The sequence below is a fragment of the Sodiomyces alcalophilus genome (genome assembly GCF_042370955.1).
Source record: "Sodiomyces alcalophilus JCM 7366 unplaced genomic scaffold ACRALscaffold_8, whole genome shotgun sequence".
NCBI classification, from domain to species: Eukaryota; Fungi; Ascomycota; class Sordariomycetes; order Glomerellales; family Plectosphaerellaceae; genus Sodiomyces; species Sodiomyces alcalophilus.
The window spans coordinates 1,370,542-1,386,451 of record NW_027263539.1 but is presented as its reverse complement, the minus strand read 5'-3'; the positions used below and the strand labels follow the sequence as shown (position 1 = coordinate 1,386,451).

Below are 15,910 nucleotides of genomic sequence, written 5' to 3'. Positions count from 1 at the left end.
GCCTTGGCATCCCTTTACGATTCGGTTATCCATCCAGTTCCGACAGCCCAAGGAAAAGTCGACTGATGAGCGGAGGCCATTTGTCGATCACTACCAGCGTAAGAGAGGCCCTCATTTCTCGTGGGGTGTGATGGATGGGATGGTTTCTAAAGTTACGAATACCTCTGGATTGCCCTCGAAACAACAACGGTTCCTGACATTGTGCGTGCGCCATGTCCCTGTTTCGGATCCGGCACGGCTGAGATGCGTCTCTGGTATGGATGTCGAATCAGTAAAACAAGTCGAACAACGGGGCAACCGGCCGTGGAGTACAGAAAAAGTAGACATTTGCTCGCGCGATATCTTGTTACTATAAGAGAATACTTGGTATGATTCAATGCATATGGATCAAGTGCTACAAAGAATCAAAGTCCATGTTGACGTATATTCGTAAATGTACATCATCAGATCGGTGGTCTTGATGTGCATGGCGTCGTTTCCTCATTGTCCGTTTAGTTTCCAGTCATCTTCACATGACATTCGACACGAGTATAGAGCAGAGACTAGCTTCCTTGAGCCTTGTGATTTCTTCTCGACAATTACACGTCTTCTCTTCAGTACTCTATGGTCCGGTACATCTGACCAACCGAGCGAGTCCTCTATGATGTTCCCCGCAAGTCTGGTTATTCTATGGTACGCCTTTGGGCGTCCTACATCGTCCGCCGTCTGTGTATGCTGCCACAAATCCCCCCGTCCGACTCCTCTCTAACGCACAGTGACATCCACCTCCTGGCCCTCAAAGGCCGGCAGCTCCGCCTCGATATCCTTCCACTGCTTGGAGCCGTCGACGATGCTCTGGACCGCCGCCACAATGCTGTCTTCGTCGGAACGCACCTGCTTGGTGGAGTCGCGGTCTCGCAACGTGACGGTCGAGTCCTGCACCGTCTGGAAGTCGATGGTGATGCCGAGCGGCGTGCCCAGCTCGTCGTTGCGGCTGTACCGCTTGCCGATCGTCGCCGACGAGTCGTCCACCCGGTTCGAGATGCCGAGCCTGCGAAGCTTTTGCGAAATCTTCTGGATGAAGGGCTTGAACGCCTTGTTGGCCGAGAGTGGTACGATGAGGACCTTGGTGGGCGCCACCTCTGGTGGGAACGAGAGTACCTATTTTCCGGGTTAGCTTACGGCGACTTGACAAGAATAAAAGAATAAAAAAAAAGTGCTCGTAACAGGCGAGGGGAGGGGCAACTTACACCGCGAGCCTCGTCACCGCCGTCACTGGCGCGAGTCCAGTAGGAGTGCTCGATGAGCGAGTAAAGGATGCGGCCGATACCAAACGACGGCTCAACGACATTGGGCGTGTACTCTCTCGTGTTGACAACGTTCTTCCGGAACTCGATCGCGACCAGGTCCTTGCCGATCTGTACCTTGCCATCGCCAACGCCGGCAATCTCGAGCTCCGTGGTGCCCGTCTCGCTCAGCTGCTTGGCCAGGGCCTCGCGCTGCTCCTGGGTGGTGGCCAGGAGAGCCGTCTCGACGGCCTTTCCGTCCTTCTTGAAGTGAGGTCCAAACTTCTTCTTGTCAATCTCCACCTCCCACCGCTCCTCGATGATGGGCTCGTCCAGTCGTTCCCTCACGATCAGGGGGGCACCGGTCTTCTCCTTGTGCACGCTCAGGTCGTACGCGCTCCTGTCCGCGCAGCCGACGCACTCGATCCAGCCAGACGAGGTGAGGAGCTCGGCATCCCAGCAGTCGGTGGCGTAGTGGGCCATCTCGTTCGCCATGTGCTGCCGGAAGCGAAGCTTGCTCTGGTCGACGCCGAGCCTCTTCAGGAAAGTGAAAATGCGAACGAGGAAGTACCCGAGCGTCTCGTTGTCGACCACCTTGTTCCGAACGGCGTCGCCGATGGTCATGCGCACAAGGTCCGTCTTGCCAGACAGCTGCACGTCGCGCGGTAGGAGGTCAAGCTCGATGTTCTCGACTTCGGCAAACTTGTGGTGTTTCTTGCCGCCCTTGGGGTCCACAAAGTGCTCGACTTCGGCCATCAGGAACTCGCGCACGCGCAAGAGGCCGCCGCGCGGCGAAATCTCGTTGCGGTACGACTTGCCGACCGAGGCCGAGGCGAAGGGCATCTGGCCCTGGTTGAATTCGAGGAGCTTGGCAAAGTTGAGGAACTGGCCCTGGGCCGTCTCGGGGCGCAGGTAGCCGGGATAATTGCTGCTGGGGCCGATGGAGGTCTGGAACATCAGGTTGAAGGACACGGGCGGCGACGGATGGACGCCGGTGGCCGGGTTCCTGAGGTCGTACTTCTTGATGAGCTCGCCGAGCTCGTCGCCGTTGTAGTTGTCAATCTTGGCCAGGACCTCCTCGTACTCCTTGACGACGGCATCATCAAGCTTGACGGCCTCGGTCTTCTGCTTCCTCTTCTTCTTCTTCGCGTCGGTCGCTCCCTCCTCCTCCTCTTCGACTTTTTGTCCGCGCGCCTCCTTATCGCCGTTCAGCCTAGCCTCCAGGATGTCCTCGACGAAATGGTCGGCTCGGAGAATGTCGCCGTTCTTGGGGTCCTTGCACATCCAGTCGGCGAACTTGTCCACGTGGCCACTCGTCTTGAGCACCTCGAGCGGTGTCAGGACCGTGCAGTCGACCTCGAGCATGTCCTCTTCGAGGACAAAGTGCTTGCGCCACAAGTCAATAATGTTGGCCTGCAGCGCGCAGCCCGGGGGACCATAGTCGAAGAGACCAGCAACGCCACCGTAAATCTCGAATGCCGGGGTGAAGAACATGCGACGACGCAACAGGGCATCTAGGACCGGGCGGTCGAGGGGCTGGCCCTTGAGTGTGGTGGCCGTCGAGGTCATGTTGGGCAGCTTCTTCTTCTTCTTCCTTTTTTGCGAGGCAAAGACCTTGGCTCGGGGCAGTTGGCTTGTGGTGGTAAAAGTGCGATGCGCGCGGGGCAAATGGGCCTGCCAGACTTCACAGAAGCTGGATTTTGAACGAATTGAAAAAGATGAAAAGGAAAAGTAGCGAAAAGAACTCATCCACCACTCGGCTCGGAGATTTGCTCCACGGGGAATGCTAGTGACTCACCAGCCCTCGGCCGTAGACACTTACTCGATCGAGGCAGCGGAGGACAATACGGCAGGTAGGGTGTAAAAGACGTCTTGTTTGCATGGAGGGGTGTGACTCTTAATGTGGGCTTATGCAGTATAGTAGGTCCAGGTCGGTCTTGTTTTTTATTTTTATTTTTCCCTAGATTTGCTGCGAGCCCCGCGCTTAGGGTACCCGGAGTTTCTTTGATCCGATAAAGGAAACGTCCGAACCAACACGAGCGTCGGCTTTGATTCGTCTTCCCCTCATCTACCCAGGAAGGACGCATTCAGATGTACATGCCTAGCCTCTGTGGGGTCGTACATATATCTCCGTAGATGCCAAGGTACCCCGCGCCAAATAATATACGATACCGGTATCTGATCCCGGTGTCTACATGCATCCAAGTCTATGAGAACTTCCGGAATAGATTCGGTCTCTGGAAAGATATTTTACAAAGCGTTCTCTTCCGCACTTTGGGCCGTCTTATACCGACCTTCCCAGTTTGCTAAATGGGAATAGCAGGCATCCCATCCATAGTACGGTCATCTTGTCGATTCTCCCGAGAACCATCTACCCCAAAGTCAACTCCCGGGTCCTTTGCCCACATGTCGGCTTCAGCAGCCTCCCACGAGCCGCTGTGCCACAGCAGCAGGTCTGCTGGCCGGTTGCAACCATTGCCGCCAGGTGGAAATAGAGTTGAGGAAGGCGGCGCCTACGTCGGTGTGGTTGAAGAATATGTCCACGGCCCCAGGCGCTGGGTACTCTGCCTAGCTCAGCACATCGGCATCGAGAAAATCTTGTGTGTACGGTATCCAGTGAGTCTTCTTGTAATCGATGTAGAGATAGCCAGGCCGGCGGTGAGGGTCCGCGCAGTTGTAGACTTCTGTGGGGGGACATGTCTCCCGCCAAGCGAAGAGAAGTCAGTGCCCAGCTCTCAGATGCCTTGTTGTGACTTGATCGATCCGCCCGGTCACGTGCGGTCAACAGACATGAAGGCAAGGAGCATATTTGTAGCTAAGTGAACCTATTCCAGGAATCCATTATTGTACCTTGCGCCTTGCGTGCATAATCCCATGGGGATCCGGAAAATGACTCCGAAAGAAGAGAAGAACCACTGTAAGAGAAGACAGGCACAGGACACCATGTGTCTACTGGCGGCGAGGGTGTCGTGGGGCCCTGCAACGGATAACATGGTGAAGGTTTCAAGAGACACGAGTTTCTGGACGTCTCTCAAAACAACGTCATTCGTAGAAAGGGGGATGGTCACGTTTATGAAGCATCAGAGGTACATAGTTGAACAAGTGGAAGACTAAAAAAACGATTTCACTGTTGGAATGGTAGAATGAGGAATCCGTTACCGCTGGTCAGCAAAGGGGTATAACTTGTGAGTGATCGACAATACCTTCACCAGGCCACAGGCCCACCTCCGCTTGACATACAAAGTGGTATTCGTAAGAAAGATGCCTCAAGCTCGTCAAGATGTACTGACCTGACCGCGTAAAAACACTTCAGGTTCAAGTACAAATCACTTTACGGATCATACTCTGGAAGTCTAGGGGAAAATCGTAATATATAGTCGGGGTCCATTTATACGTACTTTCTTAGCATGCAACGCAATAGGACCCAAAAATAGGAGACATGTTCGTTTTTTATGAATTTTCGAAAGTTGAAGGGGTTGTGGTGTTGAAGATGAGAAAACGCGTGGGTGCGCGTTGGTGGGGCAACTTACTCGACACTTGTTGAACCCACTGTACCACTGTACCACCATGAGACCGCCCCCTGATGGGATATCTTAGAGAATTCATCACTTATAAGAGGCGGCTTCCAGTGCTCCAACTACTATCAATGTAACTCAATCTCGTCATAACTTATTGTCTTGTTATATAGGATGCGAAAAGAGCGGCGGCCTGTGCCATGAAGACTGGTACGCCATGCGATGTACCCACAGGGTTGGTGCACGGACATATGGGCTCCACTAAAATTTTCTATCAGATCTTTCGATAGCATCGAGCAGGAAAGAACATCAACTCAACCAGAACAATTTTGCGCATATCATCTCGTCCACCAGCACAATGGGCGCCCATAAAGGTAGGAGGTCATCTGCGAGCACCTCTCTCACTCAAAGAACCAGAAACAAGCTCAAGAGGCAACAACTACACATTCTACAGAAGAAAGACAAGGACAAGCAGTTGCGCGAAGAGAGGTTTCGGAGGAAAAAAGAGGAAGACAAGGACCCCGAACTGCGAGCGGCCCGACTCGAGAAGAATAAACCGCAAACACTCGAGACAAAACGAGTCTGGGACGATGTGGACGATGACAGTCTGGGCCTACAGGTCGACGTCGAGCAGCTGAAAAAGCGGCGGCTCGAAGAGGAAGAGCGAGAGCAAATGGAGGCCATGGAGGAAGAGGAAGAGGATGACGACGATGACGATGACGACAGCATGTTGGCGTCCGACGACGACGAGGACGGCGAGATGGACGAGGCCAAGAGGGAAGCCTTGGAACGGAAACGAGAGAAGCGCGCGAGACGAGACACCAGCCTGGCCCCGTCCACGACCAGCACGAACCTCGACCTCACGCCGTCATCGCTGGCGACCAAGTTCCCGACCCTCTTTACCGACATGGCCCCGCCGACACCCAAAGTCCTCATCACCACCTCCCTAAACTCGACACTGCACAACGAGGCCGACGTCTTCTGCACCATCTTCCCCAACTCCACCTACATCCGGCGCACCAACCATCGGTACGGCCACAAGTACTCGCTCCGCGAGATCAGCCGATTCGCCGCCAACCGCGAATACACCGCCGTGGTCATGCTCCGCGAGGATTCCAAGAAGCTCACCGGCCTCACCGTCGTACACCTCCCCTCTGGGCCTACCTTTACCTTCTCCGTCACCAATTTCATGGAGGGCCGTAAGCTCCCGGGCCACGGCAACCCTACCAACCACTATCCCGAGCTACTCCTCAACAACTTTAAGACTCCGCTGGGAATGCTTACCGCCAAGCTGTTCCAGACACTGTAATTTTCCCTGTCCCCAGTGCCCAGTTCCCGCTTCTTTTTCCCCAGAAAGACGAGAGAAATGGGATGAGGCTAACCAATCTACCTTGCCCGCATTTACAGATTCCCACCCCAGCCTGAGTTCCAGGGGCGTCAAGTCCTTACAGTCCACAACCAACGTGATTACCTATTCGTACGCCGCCATCGGTACGTCTTCCGGGAAAAACGAGCCACGGAGAGGAACATTGTCGGAACGGACGGCAAGGACATGCAAGGTGTCGAGGGTCTCCGGGTAGGATTACAGGTGAGTAACAGTTACCTAGCTGTCATTTCCCTAGTGCTCCGAGACGGGCGTTCGTTGGGACATGGTTTCTGACGTACACAATCTAGGAAGTGGGACCGCGCTTCACGCTGAAGCTGAGAAGAGTGGACAAGGGCGTCGGTCGCGCGGGAAGCGAGGGCGAGGACGCGCTCCAGTGGGAATGGAAGGGTAAAATGGAGAAGGACCGGAAGCGCTTCAACCTGTAACGTGACGCGGTCGCGAGATACCCCCTCAACAGACGATGAAGAACAAGATGACGACATTCGCCCTGAAACGAATTCCAATGTGTCTAGTGGAAAAGACGAACAGCGACCTAGGTGCCATCCCAAAGCACTTCTGGACTATATGCCAGCCATTCACGACTTGTCATCTGCACCCAGAACTTGGAGAGAGCATAAAATCCAAAACGCTAACCCATGCAGAAGAGACCAGGTAACAAAACAAAGAAAAAAGAAGAGAGAAGAAAAGAAAAAAACAGAAACTCCCCGTATGCCCTCGGCTGTCTATGTTGTCCATCCATCCTTCCGGTCCTCAAGGCTTTGAAAATGCTAGGGGTATCTAATTATATACAGAATAAGGTAGTAAGCGAAGGATTGTCTATCATTCATCATGGCATGTCGTAACAGCAGGGGGTAATGTCTATCATCTCCCGATCGGGCGTGGCCGGGACGACGTTTCGAGTGGGGCAAGATCGCCGCGTCTATTTTGGCTGCGGTTGCGGCTGTTGTTGCTGCTGCTGTTGTTGTTGTTTTCGCTTGTGCTGCAGCATGACCACAGAGTAGCTGAGCTGCACGTCAGCCCCAGTTCAACGGAAAGAAAGGAGGCGAGGCGCGATAGGGGACCCACATGATAATGCCACTGATGGCAATGAGGACGCCGAGGATCGACTTGTCGTGAATGGCACGGCCAGAGACCATCCACCCCAGAGCCACAATGGCGCACGTCTTGACGTGGCCGACGACGGTGCTCGAAACCGGACCTGCCTGGGCCACGATGAAGAATTGGGAGATGTTGAGTACGGAGGCGCAGACTCCAGACTGAAGAGACGACATCACCAATTAGCATCTAGAGGTGGGCCGGAAAGGAACAGAACATGTTGGCGGCCTTTATTTGCAACAAGGCAAGGGCTCAAAGGAGGGAAGGGGCCAAGTCAACTCACAATCAGGATGAGGATCCAGCGTGGCAAGGGGACCTCGGTCCAGACGGGGAAACGGTCGATAAAAGGAACGAGATAGAGGAGCATAAAGGCCGAGACGGGCGCTTGGTTGTACAGGAGCTGCATGCTGGACATGTTGAGCTTGCGGTGGTAGCTCCCGATCCAGACGGTGTACAGGGACGAGGCGAAGATGCCCGCAAAAGCAAAGACGACACCAAGCATGGATGTGGTCATGATTCCGGAATCGGCGGCAGGGCGCGAGTCGTAGTAGGAAACGATACCGACGCCGGCGCATGCGGGGACCAGGGACAGGACGGCGCCAAGGGGCAAGGTGGCGCCATACAGGACAAAGTTCATGAGGGCGACGGTCGGGGTCAGGAGGATGCGGGCGATTTGGTAAAAGGTGACGGAGGAGAAGGCGAGGGAGAAGTTGGGGAGGACGACGTTCAAGCACATGGCGACGGACAGGGGGATGAGGTCCCTGATGCTGGCGCTCCGCGGGGTGAAGAAGGCGAAGCGAGGACGCGAGAGCACGTGGAGGGTGAGCCAGGTGATGAAGAAGTGGAAGGTTGCGAAGGAGAGCTGGAGGAATTTCAGGCCGGGGTCGGAGAAGATGGCCTTGTTTGTGAAGACCTGAAGAAAAGCAACAGGTGACAGGTTAGCTCAGGGACCAAAGAACAGGAGGGCTGAAGAGGGAAAGCCGCCATACAATGCCAACCGTCGCAATCGTGTTGACGACCATCCATACGAGGGCGGACTTGAAGTTGCTCTCGGGACTCTCGCTTTGTTCCGTCTTCCCCGGTAGCAGCCTGGAGTGCTCGTTTACTTCGTCCTCATCGTCACCAGCCTCCAGGTCGCAGGCCCGCTTCAGCTGGGGGAAGTCATCGTCTAGTCCGTCCCCAAGGGGATCGCTCTTGAGAAGGCTCTCCCGTTCCTCCAAGCTGCCGGTAACTGTCGCGGAGGAGGCAAAGGATGGCACCCGTGATATGGTGGACCGCTGCTGCTGCTGCTGCTGCTGCTGCTCGTCGGACATGATTCGGCTGTAGTCGAAACGACCAAGCAGGACTTTCAGAGGTTCAGGAGCTGGTCAGCGGTAGGAACGGAACAGTGGTAGAGTGAGTTGGTGATTTGGATTTCTCGGTAGTGATAGGCGATATAACAGCAACGGAGCAGGCAGGGTTTTTCGTCAATGTCCGCCGGGGTTATCCGTTTTGTGGCGTCAAGGAGTTCTGAGAAAGGAAGAGTCTGGGCACGCGGATAAGGGCAAGCGGTGGTGATGATGATGATTAAAAAGACACATGTCAAGACAGCATATGGTCTGGATGGGATCACAATTGTCTTTTATTGCTCTCTGTTGCCACCGGGACGTCGCAGCAGCGTCCAAGTTCGAGGTCCGCTCGCTCTGTTGCTGCTGAGCCGAAGCACCGGCTTGGCCGCCTGGGTATCTCCCCGAGCTGGAAATAGAGGAAGGTTGGTGGTCGAGATAGCTCAATGTGAGTAGCTGTTGAGCTCAACGGGGTCCCCATGCACTTAGCGGAGCGGCCAAGCCGAAGACTCCGGCGCAAGGCAGCGAGAGAGGACCCCTCCCGGAAGGACCCGTTGCTGGGTACCCATAGTAGGAGGGGCTGGAGGGGTACTCCGCGCAGTCCGAGTCTAGCGTGCCCCTCTGTCAGGGTCCAGAAACGGAAGCATTAGGTAGGTACCAGGAGAGGTATGGCAGGTCGCCGTCAAGTTGTACTCTCATCTTCACGGCATGTAGTCCTCCGCGGAGAAGGCACTGCAGTGTACTTGCGGTTGATGAGCCAAATACTTACAACGTACACGTTTCGCAACGGACTCCTATGTAGGTAATTATGGCGTAGAACTCTCCGGGTACGCACCAACCCACGAACGTAACATGTGCGGTGAGCATACCAGAGACACGGGCGTTCAGCCAGTCGAGGCCCAGCATGGGGATCCGAGCGACCAAGGCGATCCCCCGAAGGCTTGAAGCTGCTCTTCCGAAGCCATCGCCGTACATGTCATCCCAATCTGGTCGGTCACACCGCAACTTCTGCTCCGTTGCGTAGTTGCAGTCCCTGACACAGGTCGGGGAACACGGGTTCAGCCCAGCTTGCTGGTCCGGGGAGCATTACTCTTGGTCCGACTCTACTGCTGTTTGTTTGGGGGTAATGGTTGCATTAGTAGCTGTGTCACGTCAGGCTGGCAGGGTTAAGCCACGTGTAAAGACGACGCGTCGGTCGTCCTTGATTTGCCACCAACGCCCTCAATACTTAAGTCCCGTGATCGCGACGTGAGGGAGTATGGTCGATATCTGGATGGCCCAAGTTTTCCCTTCACGGCCAACGGCACCAACACCACGTGTAGTCCCCCGTAGCATTCGTGGGCTAGGTGTAACATGCAAACAAAAGTTGTCGTAGTATCACCGGCCAGGCATTTTACGTATACGGATAGGTCACCGGTATAGACTCGTTTTGTGGCTCTCTGTCTCTTGGGTTCTGAGGTTGTCAACAACAGTCATATTGGGTAGATAGACAGTCTGCTGAGATTATCTCTTCAGATCCAATCCATCTTTACCTGTTGTCAGCTTGTCGAAGAGGGCGTAGCCCGAGACACGAACAGGGAGTATTGCTGAGATGGGACTACGTCGCCAAGTCGCAGGAACTATTGATCGAAGTTGGGGGCGGTCTTTAGGAATGAGAGACGGCGACAGGCGAGCGAAAAGGTCAGCCAGTGCAGCTTTGACATCTGGGGTGTGGTCCGTCGTTTTACGGAGTTCTGATGTTGATGTTCTAAGCGTGAAAGTACCAGGTACTTGGTTTCCAATATTAGCAGTATAGCCGTAGAAGAAGACTCGGCCTACATACACTAGTGTACAAAAAAATAGCTTGATTTTTCTCATGAGCCCGTGCATCTGAGTAAGCCTTGGAGGCCTGGAAGGTGTACATAGAAGGCAGGCCCACATTCCCTCGGACAGTTGGATTGACATTTTGACATCTTCAAACCAGCGGTGCAAGGCGCGAACTCGCAGTACCTATACTACAGCTACATGCATTTGCATGTCAAGACGATATTGATTCTACACATTTTTTCTGGTTCGTCCGGAACTATAGTCCTTTGGTGATGGCTCCCGAGTAGACGCTCGAAACACTGGTATAGAAACAGATGCAAAGCAGTCAGTATTCCCAGGGACACCACAAAACCGATGACCATTCCAACAGTTGCGGACAGAAAAGAGGCGTTCAAAGTCATGATGAGCCGCCGCTCGCCGGCGGAGAGCAGGCCAAATCAGATGATAAAAAAAGAGATGGTTCCATTTGATCCCATCGTGATCCTTTGACAGGGCGTCGAGCCACACCGGAAGAGCAAAAGCCTCAACTGCACGCGCCGCCACGTGAGAACAAGCCTTACAACGTAGGTACTTCGTGCGGATACCATGCACACATTATCCCCGGATTATGGCCCTATGGCGCCGAATATAGACTATGGCTACAGGACGAAGATGGCCGTTGGCTGTTGGGAAGCATAGCATTGCGCTCTGCTCCGAGACCCGCCCCGGGCAAAGCTTGATCCAGGAACAGAAACAGAGTCAGCGTGGTCCCCTCCTCCTTCCAAACCCACCCCACCCTTTGGACCAATTGGGTCTAGTTCGCCCAAAGTAGCTCAGCTCGAGTAGGAATGGCGATGGCCGCAACGCAACTTCCCATCAACGAACGGAAGCCAGCCAGGACGCCATTCATTCAATTGCTTCTGAAATGATGGACATGGGACCTCAACGCCCAGCATTTAAGAACTCGCGATAATCCCCCAATGCTTTCGTATTCCATCAATACAGTTCTTTAGTCTCTAAGCATCTTTTCTCTTTTACAAAGCAGCGAAGCGAGCCAGTTTCAGCATTCAAAAGCATTTAAAAGAGTGTTCAAACTATCCACGCCACCCATCTTCCATCGTCCATCGTCGATCATCTATTTCCATCGCACATCAGCCCCTTCTCGACGCCACAGCGCTACCGTTATAGACCAAAAGAGCGACGTATCACAGTACTCTATTCGACACGTACCTGTCAGCTTCAAACACCAACTAGTCGCCTTGAACGCAACTGGTGCGAACGGTCCTTCATCGAACACCACCACTCAAACCCCTCGGTCACTCGCCGTCGCTTGGGGGATCGCTCCTCAAGGCCCGACTCGAGTTTTGATCGCATACGACATAATCGCGACCACATCTCGATTGTCCCACTCCACCTTTTATCGCCTCTCTTCTTTTCCGGTTCAGCATACACATCATCGTCCCAATGGCTCCCAACGGCACAAGTACCTGTGAGTCTCCCTCGGCCTATGGTGGTCCCATCTTAGCCGCGATGACTTTTTCTTTTGTCGCTGACCCGCACTCTTACAGCTCGCGGCCAACCCGGTCGCAAGAAGTTCTTCGAGGACGATGGCATCTGGAAGGATGCCCCTCTCCTGACTGGCACCACCAAGTTTGAACCGCTCCCTCATGTCAAGAACATCATGGTCACAGGAGGAGCTGGCTTCATGTAGGTTTCAAATCTTGTTCTTTCGCCTAGCGGGGCAATTGGCTCATCTCAAAGCGTAGTGCTTGCTGGTTCGTCCGTCACCTCACAGTGACCTATCCTGATGCGTACAACATTGTCTCCTTCGACAAGCTTGACTACTGCGCGTCGCTCAACAACACCCGCGCCCTCAACGAACGCCACAACTTCACCTTCGTCCAGGGTGACATTACGAACCCCAACGAGGTGCTCAACTGCCTGAAACGCTACAACATCGACACCATTTTCCACTTCGCCGCCCAGTCCCACGTCGACCTGAGCTTCGGCAACTCGTACGGCTTCACCCACACCAACGTCTACGGCACCCACGTCCTCCTCGAGGGCGCCAAGAGCGTCGGCATCAGCCGCTTCATCCACGTCTCCACCGACGAAGTCTATGGCGAGGTCAAGGACGACGACGATGACCTTCTCGAGACCAGCATCCTGGCCCCGACCAACCCTTACGCTGCCAGCAAGGCGGCCGCTGAGATGTTGGTTCACTCGTACCAGAAGAGCTTCAAGCTCCCCGTCATCATCGTGCGGAGCAACAACGTTTACGGCCCGCACCAGTTCCCCGAGAGTAAGCCCCGCTTGATCCCCCCGTCTCTCACCCCAACCCACAATTGCTAACCCAGGCTGCAGAAATCATCCCCAAGTTCACCTGCTTGCTGAACCGTCGCCAGCCCCTTGTCCTGCATGGCGACGGCAGCCACACCCGGCGCTACCTTTTCGCCGGCGACGCCGCCGACGCATTCGACACCATCCTGCACAAGGGCCAGCTCGGCCAGATCTACAACGTCGGCTCCTACGACGAAATCTCCAACCTGGAGCTCTGCTCGCTGCTCCTGAAGCAGCTCAACATCCCCCACGAGACCCCCGAGGACTTCACCAAATGGGTCAAGTACACCCACGACCGGCCCTTCAACGACCACCGGTACGCCGTGGACGGCACCAAGCTGCGCCAGCTCGGCTGGGACCAGAGGACCAGCTTCGAGGAGGGCCTGAAGATCACCGTCGACTGGTACACCAAGTTTGGCGAGGAGTGGTGGGGTGACATCACCCAGGTGCTCACGCCTTTCCCCATCGTCACCAGCCTGGAGATCATCGGCGACAAGGAGCCCGTCTCGGACACGCCCCTCGTCAAGCCGGCGCCTGAGCAGCAGGTCAATGGCAAAAAGAGGAAGATTGAGCGGGTCAACGGCATCCATGCTGTCCCGGTTTGATACCTCTTTTTTGGGGGGAAGAAGCAGGAGAACAAAAAAAAAACGTCAGCTACTCGGCATACTAGATGGCTGCATAGAAGCTGGGACGGGCACATTGATGGCATGACTTTTGGGCGAGCAAGTTCAGGAAGCGAGAGCATGGTGATTTCATGACCCATTTCCTTGTTTCTTTTTTCCATGTTGTTTGCCTTTTCACCGCGTTTCCTCAGCCTGTTTCTTCTTTTCACTGTGCATTGTTTGTCGCGTTTCTATATGTATCGGGTTCCATGCTCTGCGGGATTGGCACAATACTTCTTTTTATGGGGGACACATGGCGCCTGGTTGAACTTGGGGAAGAAACGGGAACAAAGACGAGGATGTCAGCATGTAGACGCATTTGAAAGCTCATGTGTCCCGGGCCGGGATTTTTGCTGTAATCAATAGATTTGAATCCAGTTCATTACTATCTTTTACCATCTCAGTGACATATAGCGGGGAATCTCTCATGGGTATTGGTAATCAGACAACATAAGAACCCGTGAGCAGCAGAGTGAAGTGGTTGGTGTCTGTCTCAGGCCGGCAAAATCTTAGACACGCCTACACGATGCAGGAGGCTTCCATTCCAGCGCTGGGAATGGGACTTTGGCAGGTCTTATTCGCGACTATCCAGACGCTGGGTGGCTCATATCTCCAACCGTAACTCCCGACAGGAACATGGACGACACCGCGAGTTTCGTTTCGTTTCGTTCTTCTTCTTCTTTTCAAGATATGAACAAAGATAAATTGACCGTTGTCCCGGTTCTTGCAGTGTTGACGGAGAATTGCGATGTCATCCTGAAAGTCACTTCATAAGTACGGTATAAGATGAGTGTTGGATGGCCATTAATTGGACTTCCCAATACAATGCCTTTTTTGTTCAAACAGCAACTTGGAATTCACCCGGGGGAGTCGTTATTATCGGAGAAGTATGCTATAGATACATTGTAATCTATAAGCATTCCGACTTAGCGAGCGCAACGGACTTGCTAGCATCTCTTCCATGACGCTGAGACACCGTTAAGCGAAGGGAAAGCCATCTCCATTGCAACGTCAAAGTACGTAGGTACGCGACGTGGTCAAAAGGCACGGTACTTTACATACCTTAGCTACCTCGGTGAGCCAGTCGATGTCAGACATTGTTTCAATGGTGTCCCAGTTCCGAGTCGATGGGTGGACAAATCGACGCTTGGCCGATGCGGTTGCAGACATGCCCAGCCCGCCGCCCGTCCGACTACTCGGTACGCTGGGTATATTGTCGCTACCAAAACGTGCAGTGCATGTGGCGACCGCCCACGCGGTTACAGCGTGCTACGACCGAATGCGTGGCTTTTGGGCCGCTAGAGAAACTCGATAACCCGGGGAAGCGGTGACCTGCTATGCCACAATGTCGAGGCAAATTATCCTGAACATATGTACTGGTTCTGATGGCTAGGAGAGACTGAATAACTCAGAGATACTGGAGTGAGTTGGTGTTTCGTAGCTGGCCTAGCATTTGAACGTGGAATACTGGTAATACTCGTGCCTCGCTTGCGTTCAGAGCGACATCTCCATCGAACTCCATTGGTGGTCGATGATGCATCGAACTTGCGTCGGGCTTCTGGACAGACGTGCTAAGGGACCGCGGTAAAACTTGGGGCCAACCAGACGGCGGCATTCCCTGCCCGCATACCCGATCACTTAAGGCCTGCACACTGCATGCGAGGTGATTGGGGCCAAGGGCCCTGGCCCTTTCGTCGGGTGCCTGGTTCTGAAAACGAAGCACATCCAACGTACCTCGCCAATATGCACACCAGATGTCCTAAGAAATGCTTACAGCAGAGGTGATACATTTGCATTCGTCGAGGGACAGATAAGAAAAGTAACGAAACATCTGAGAAGCGTACGAAGTACCTAGGCAGGTAGAGGTAGGGGATGAAATACCAAAATACCGGGACGGTACACGCCGAGCCGGAGTCGTAGTGTAGGTACTTCGTAGGTACTTTGTTGGAAGTACATACCTCATCGACCAAACCCTTGGACCCTGACACATCAGGGCCGCTAGTCTTAGCACGGCCGAGAGACCATTCCATTTCCGTCTCGACTAAACCCTAACGGATTCTTTTCCTCTGCGGGGCCAGACCCGGGATATTGCGCCGTGACTGGGACCCGGTCAGCCAGACCAGACGACAATACAAAATATACACAAAATACAGTAAACTGGGTGGACTGGGGACGCGCACACACCAACCACTTGGACGGGTATATCCCGCCCCACTGGACCGGGCCCCTCTACGCCTCTACAACGGGTACGCATACTCCCACCTCCCGGCTCCTGCGCCTGGACTTCCATTTCACGCCTCTCAAAAACCATCCGTACCTCCCCGATTGCTTCTTTACTTTCTACATTACTTCGTTTTACATACGTCGTCGTCCATCACTCGTTGCAGCGCTCTCAAGTTTCCCCATCCCGAGATCCATTGCCATCCATCCAGCAAGCCAGACGCGCGTCTGTCCGTTTTGCCTCGACCACTCTCCGTTTCAGAGAGCCTCGAAATCAAAACCGACTTTTTTTTTTTCATTTCTAACCACCCAGGAG

At 54.1% G+C, this 15,910-nt stretch overlaps 6 protein-coding genes across 6 annotated transcripts; 2 read left to right on the top strand and 4 right to left on the bottom strand.

Moving 5' to 3' along the window:
- Positions 1-744: 744 nt before the first annotated feature.
- Positions 745-2,834, bottom strand: ACRALDRAFT_1036771 (uncharacterized protein; the record flags this gene model as incomplete). The annotated part of the gene is made up of 2 exons (XM_071015036.1): positions 745-1,140; positions 1,230-2,834. 2 exons carry the CDS (start codon positions 2,832-2,834, stop codon positions 745-747), a joined length of 2,001 nt encoding a protein of 666 aa, XP_070871767.1.
- Positions 2,835-5,077: 2,243 nt separating this feature from the next.
- ACRALDRAFT_1083368 (uncharacterized protein) lies at positions 5,078-7,159 on the top strand. The gene is made up of 3 exons (XM_071019443.1): positions 5,078-6,085; positions 6,188-6,368; positions 6,455-7,159. Exons 1-3 carry the CDS (start codon positions 5,139-5,141, stop codon positions 6,590-6,592), a joined length of 1,266 nt encoding a protein of 421 aa, XP_070871766.1. The 5' UTR covers positions 5,078-5,138; the 3' UTR covers positions 6,593-7,159.
- On the bottom strand, positions 7,087-8,575 carry ACRALDRAFT_2111822 (uncharacterized protein; the record flags this gene model as incomplete). The annotated part of the gene is made up of 4 exons (XM_071023545.1): positions 7,087-7,168; positions 7,233-7,423; positions 7,546-8,175; positions 8,252-8,575. The coding sequence occupies 4 exons, from the start codon at positions 8,573-8,575 to the stop codon at positions 7,087-7,089; spliced, it is 1,227 nt and encodes a 408-aa protein (XP_070871765.1).
- Positions 8,576-11,308: 2,733 nt separating this feature from the next.
- On the top strand, positions 11,309-13,335 carry ACRALDRAFT_1065792 (uncharacterized protein). Its single transcript, XM_071017216.1, has 4 exons — positions 11,309-11,861; positions 11,941-12,079; positions 12,139-12,674; positions 12,737-13,335. The coding sequence occupies exons 1-4, from the start codon at positions 11,837-11,839 to the stop codon at positions 13,315-13,317; spliced, it is 1,281 nt and encodes a 426-aa protein (XP_070871763.1). The 5' UTR covers positions 11,309-11,836; the 3' UTR covers positions 13,318-13,335.
- On the bottom strand, positions 11,433-11,746 carry ACRALDRAFT_2022574 (uncharacterized protein; the record flags this gene model as incomplete). Its single annotated transcript, XM_071020099.1, has 3 exons — positions 11,433-11,507; positions 11,587-11,602; positions 11,643-11,746. The coding sequence occupies 3 exons, from the start codon at positions 11,744-11,746 to the stop codon at positions 11,433-11,435; spliced, it is 195 nt and encodes a 64-aa protein (XP_070871764.1).
- Positions 13,336-13,378: 43 nt separating the features above from the next.
- Positions 13,379-15,164, bottom strand: ACRALDRAFT_213103 (uncharacterized protein; the record flags this gene model as incomplete). Its single annotated transcript, XM_071024005.1, has 16 exons — positions 13,379-13,397; positions 13,425-13,478; positions 13,514-13,588; positions 13,628-13,700; positions 13,783-13,862; positions 13,898-13,924; positions 13,969-14,053; positions 14,085-14,130; positions 14,199-14,223; positions 14,341-14,372; positions 14,437-14,593; positions 14,630-14,643; positions 14,719-14,737; positions 14,793-14,992; positions 15,026-15,082; positions 15,126-15,164. 16 exons carry the CDS (start codon positions 15,162-15,164, stop codon positions 13,379-13,381), a joined length of 1,002 nt encoding a protein of 333 aa, XP_070871762.1.
- Positions 15,165-15,910: the final 746 nt, after the last annotated feature.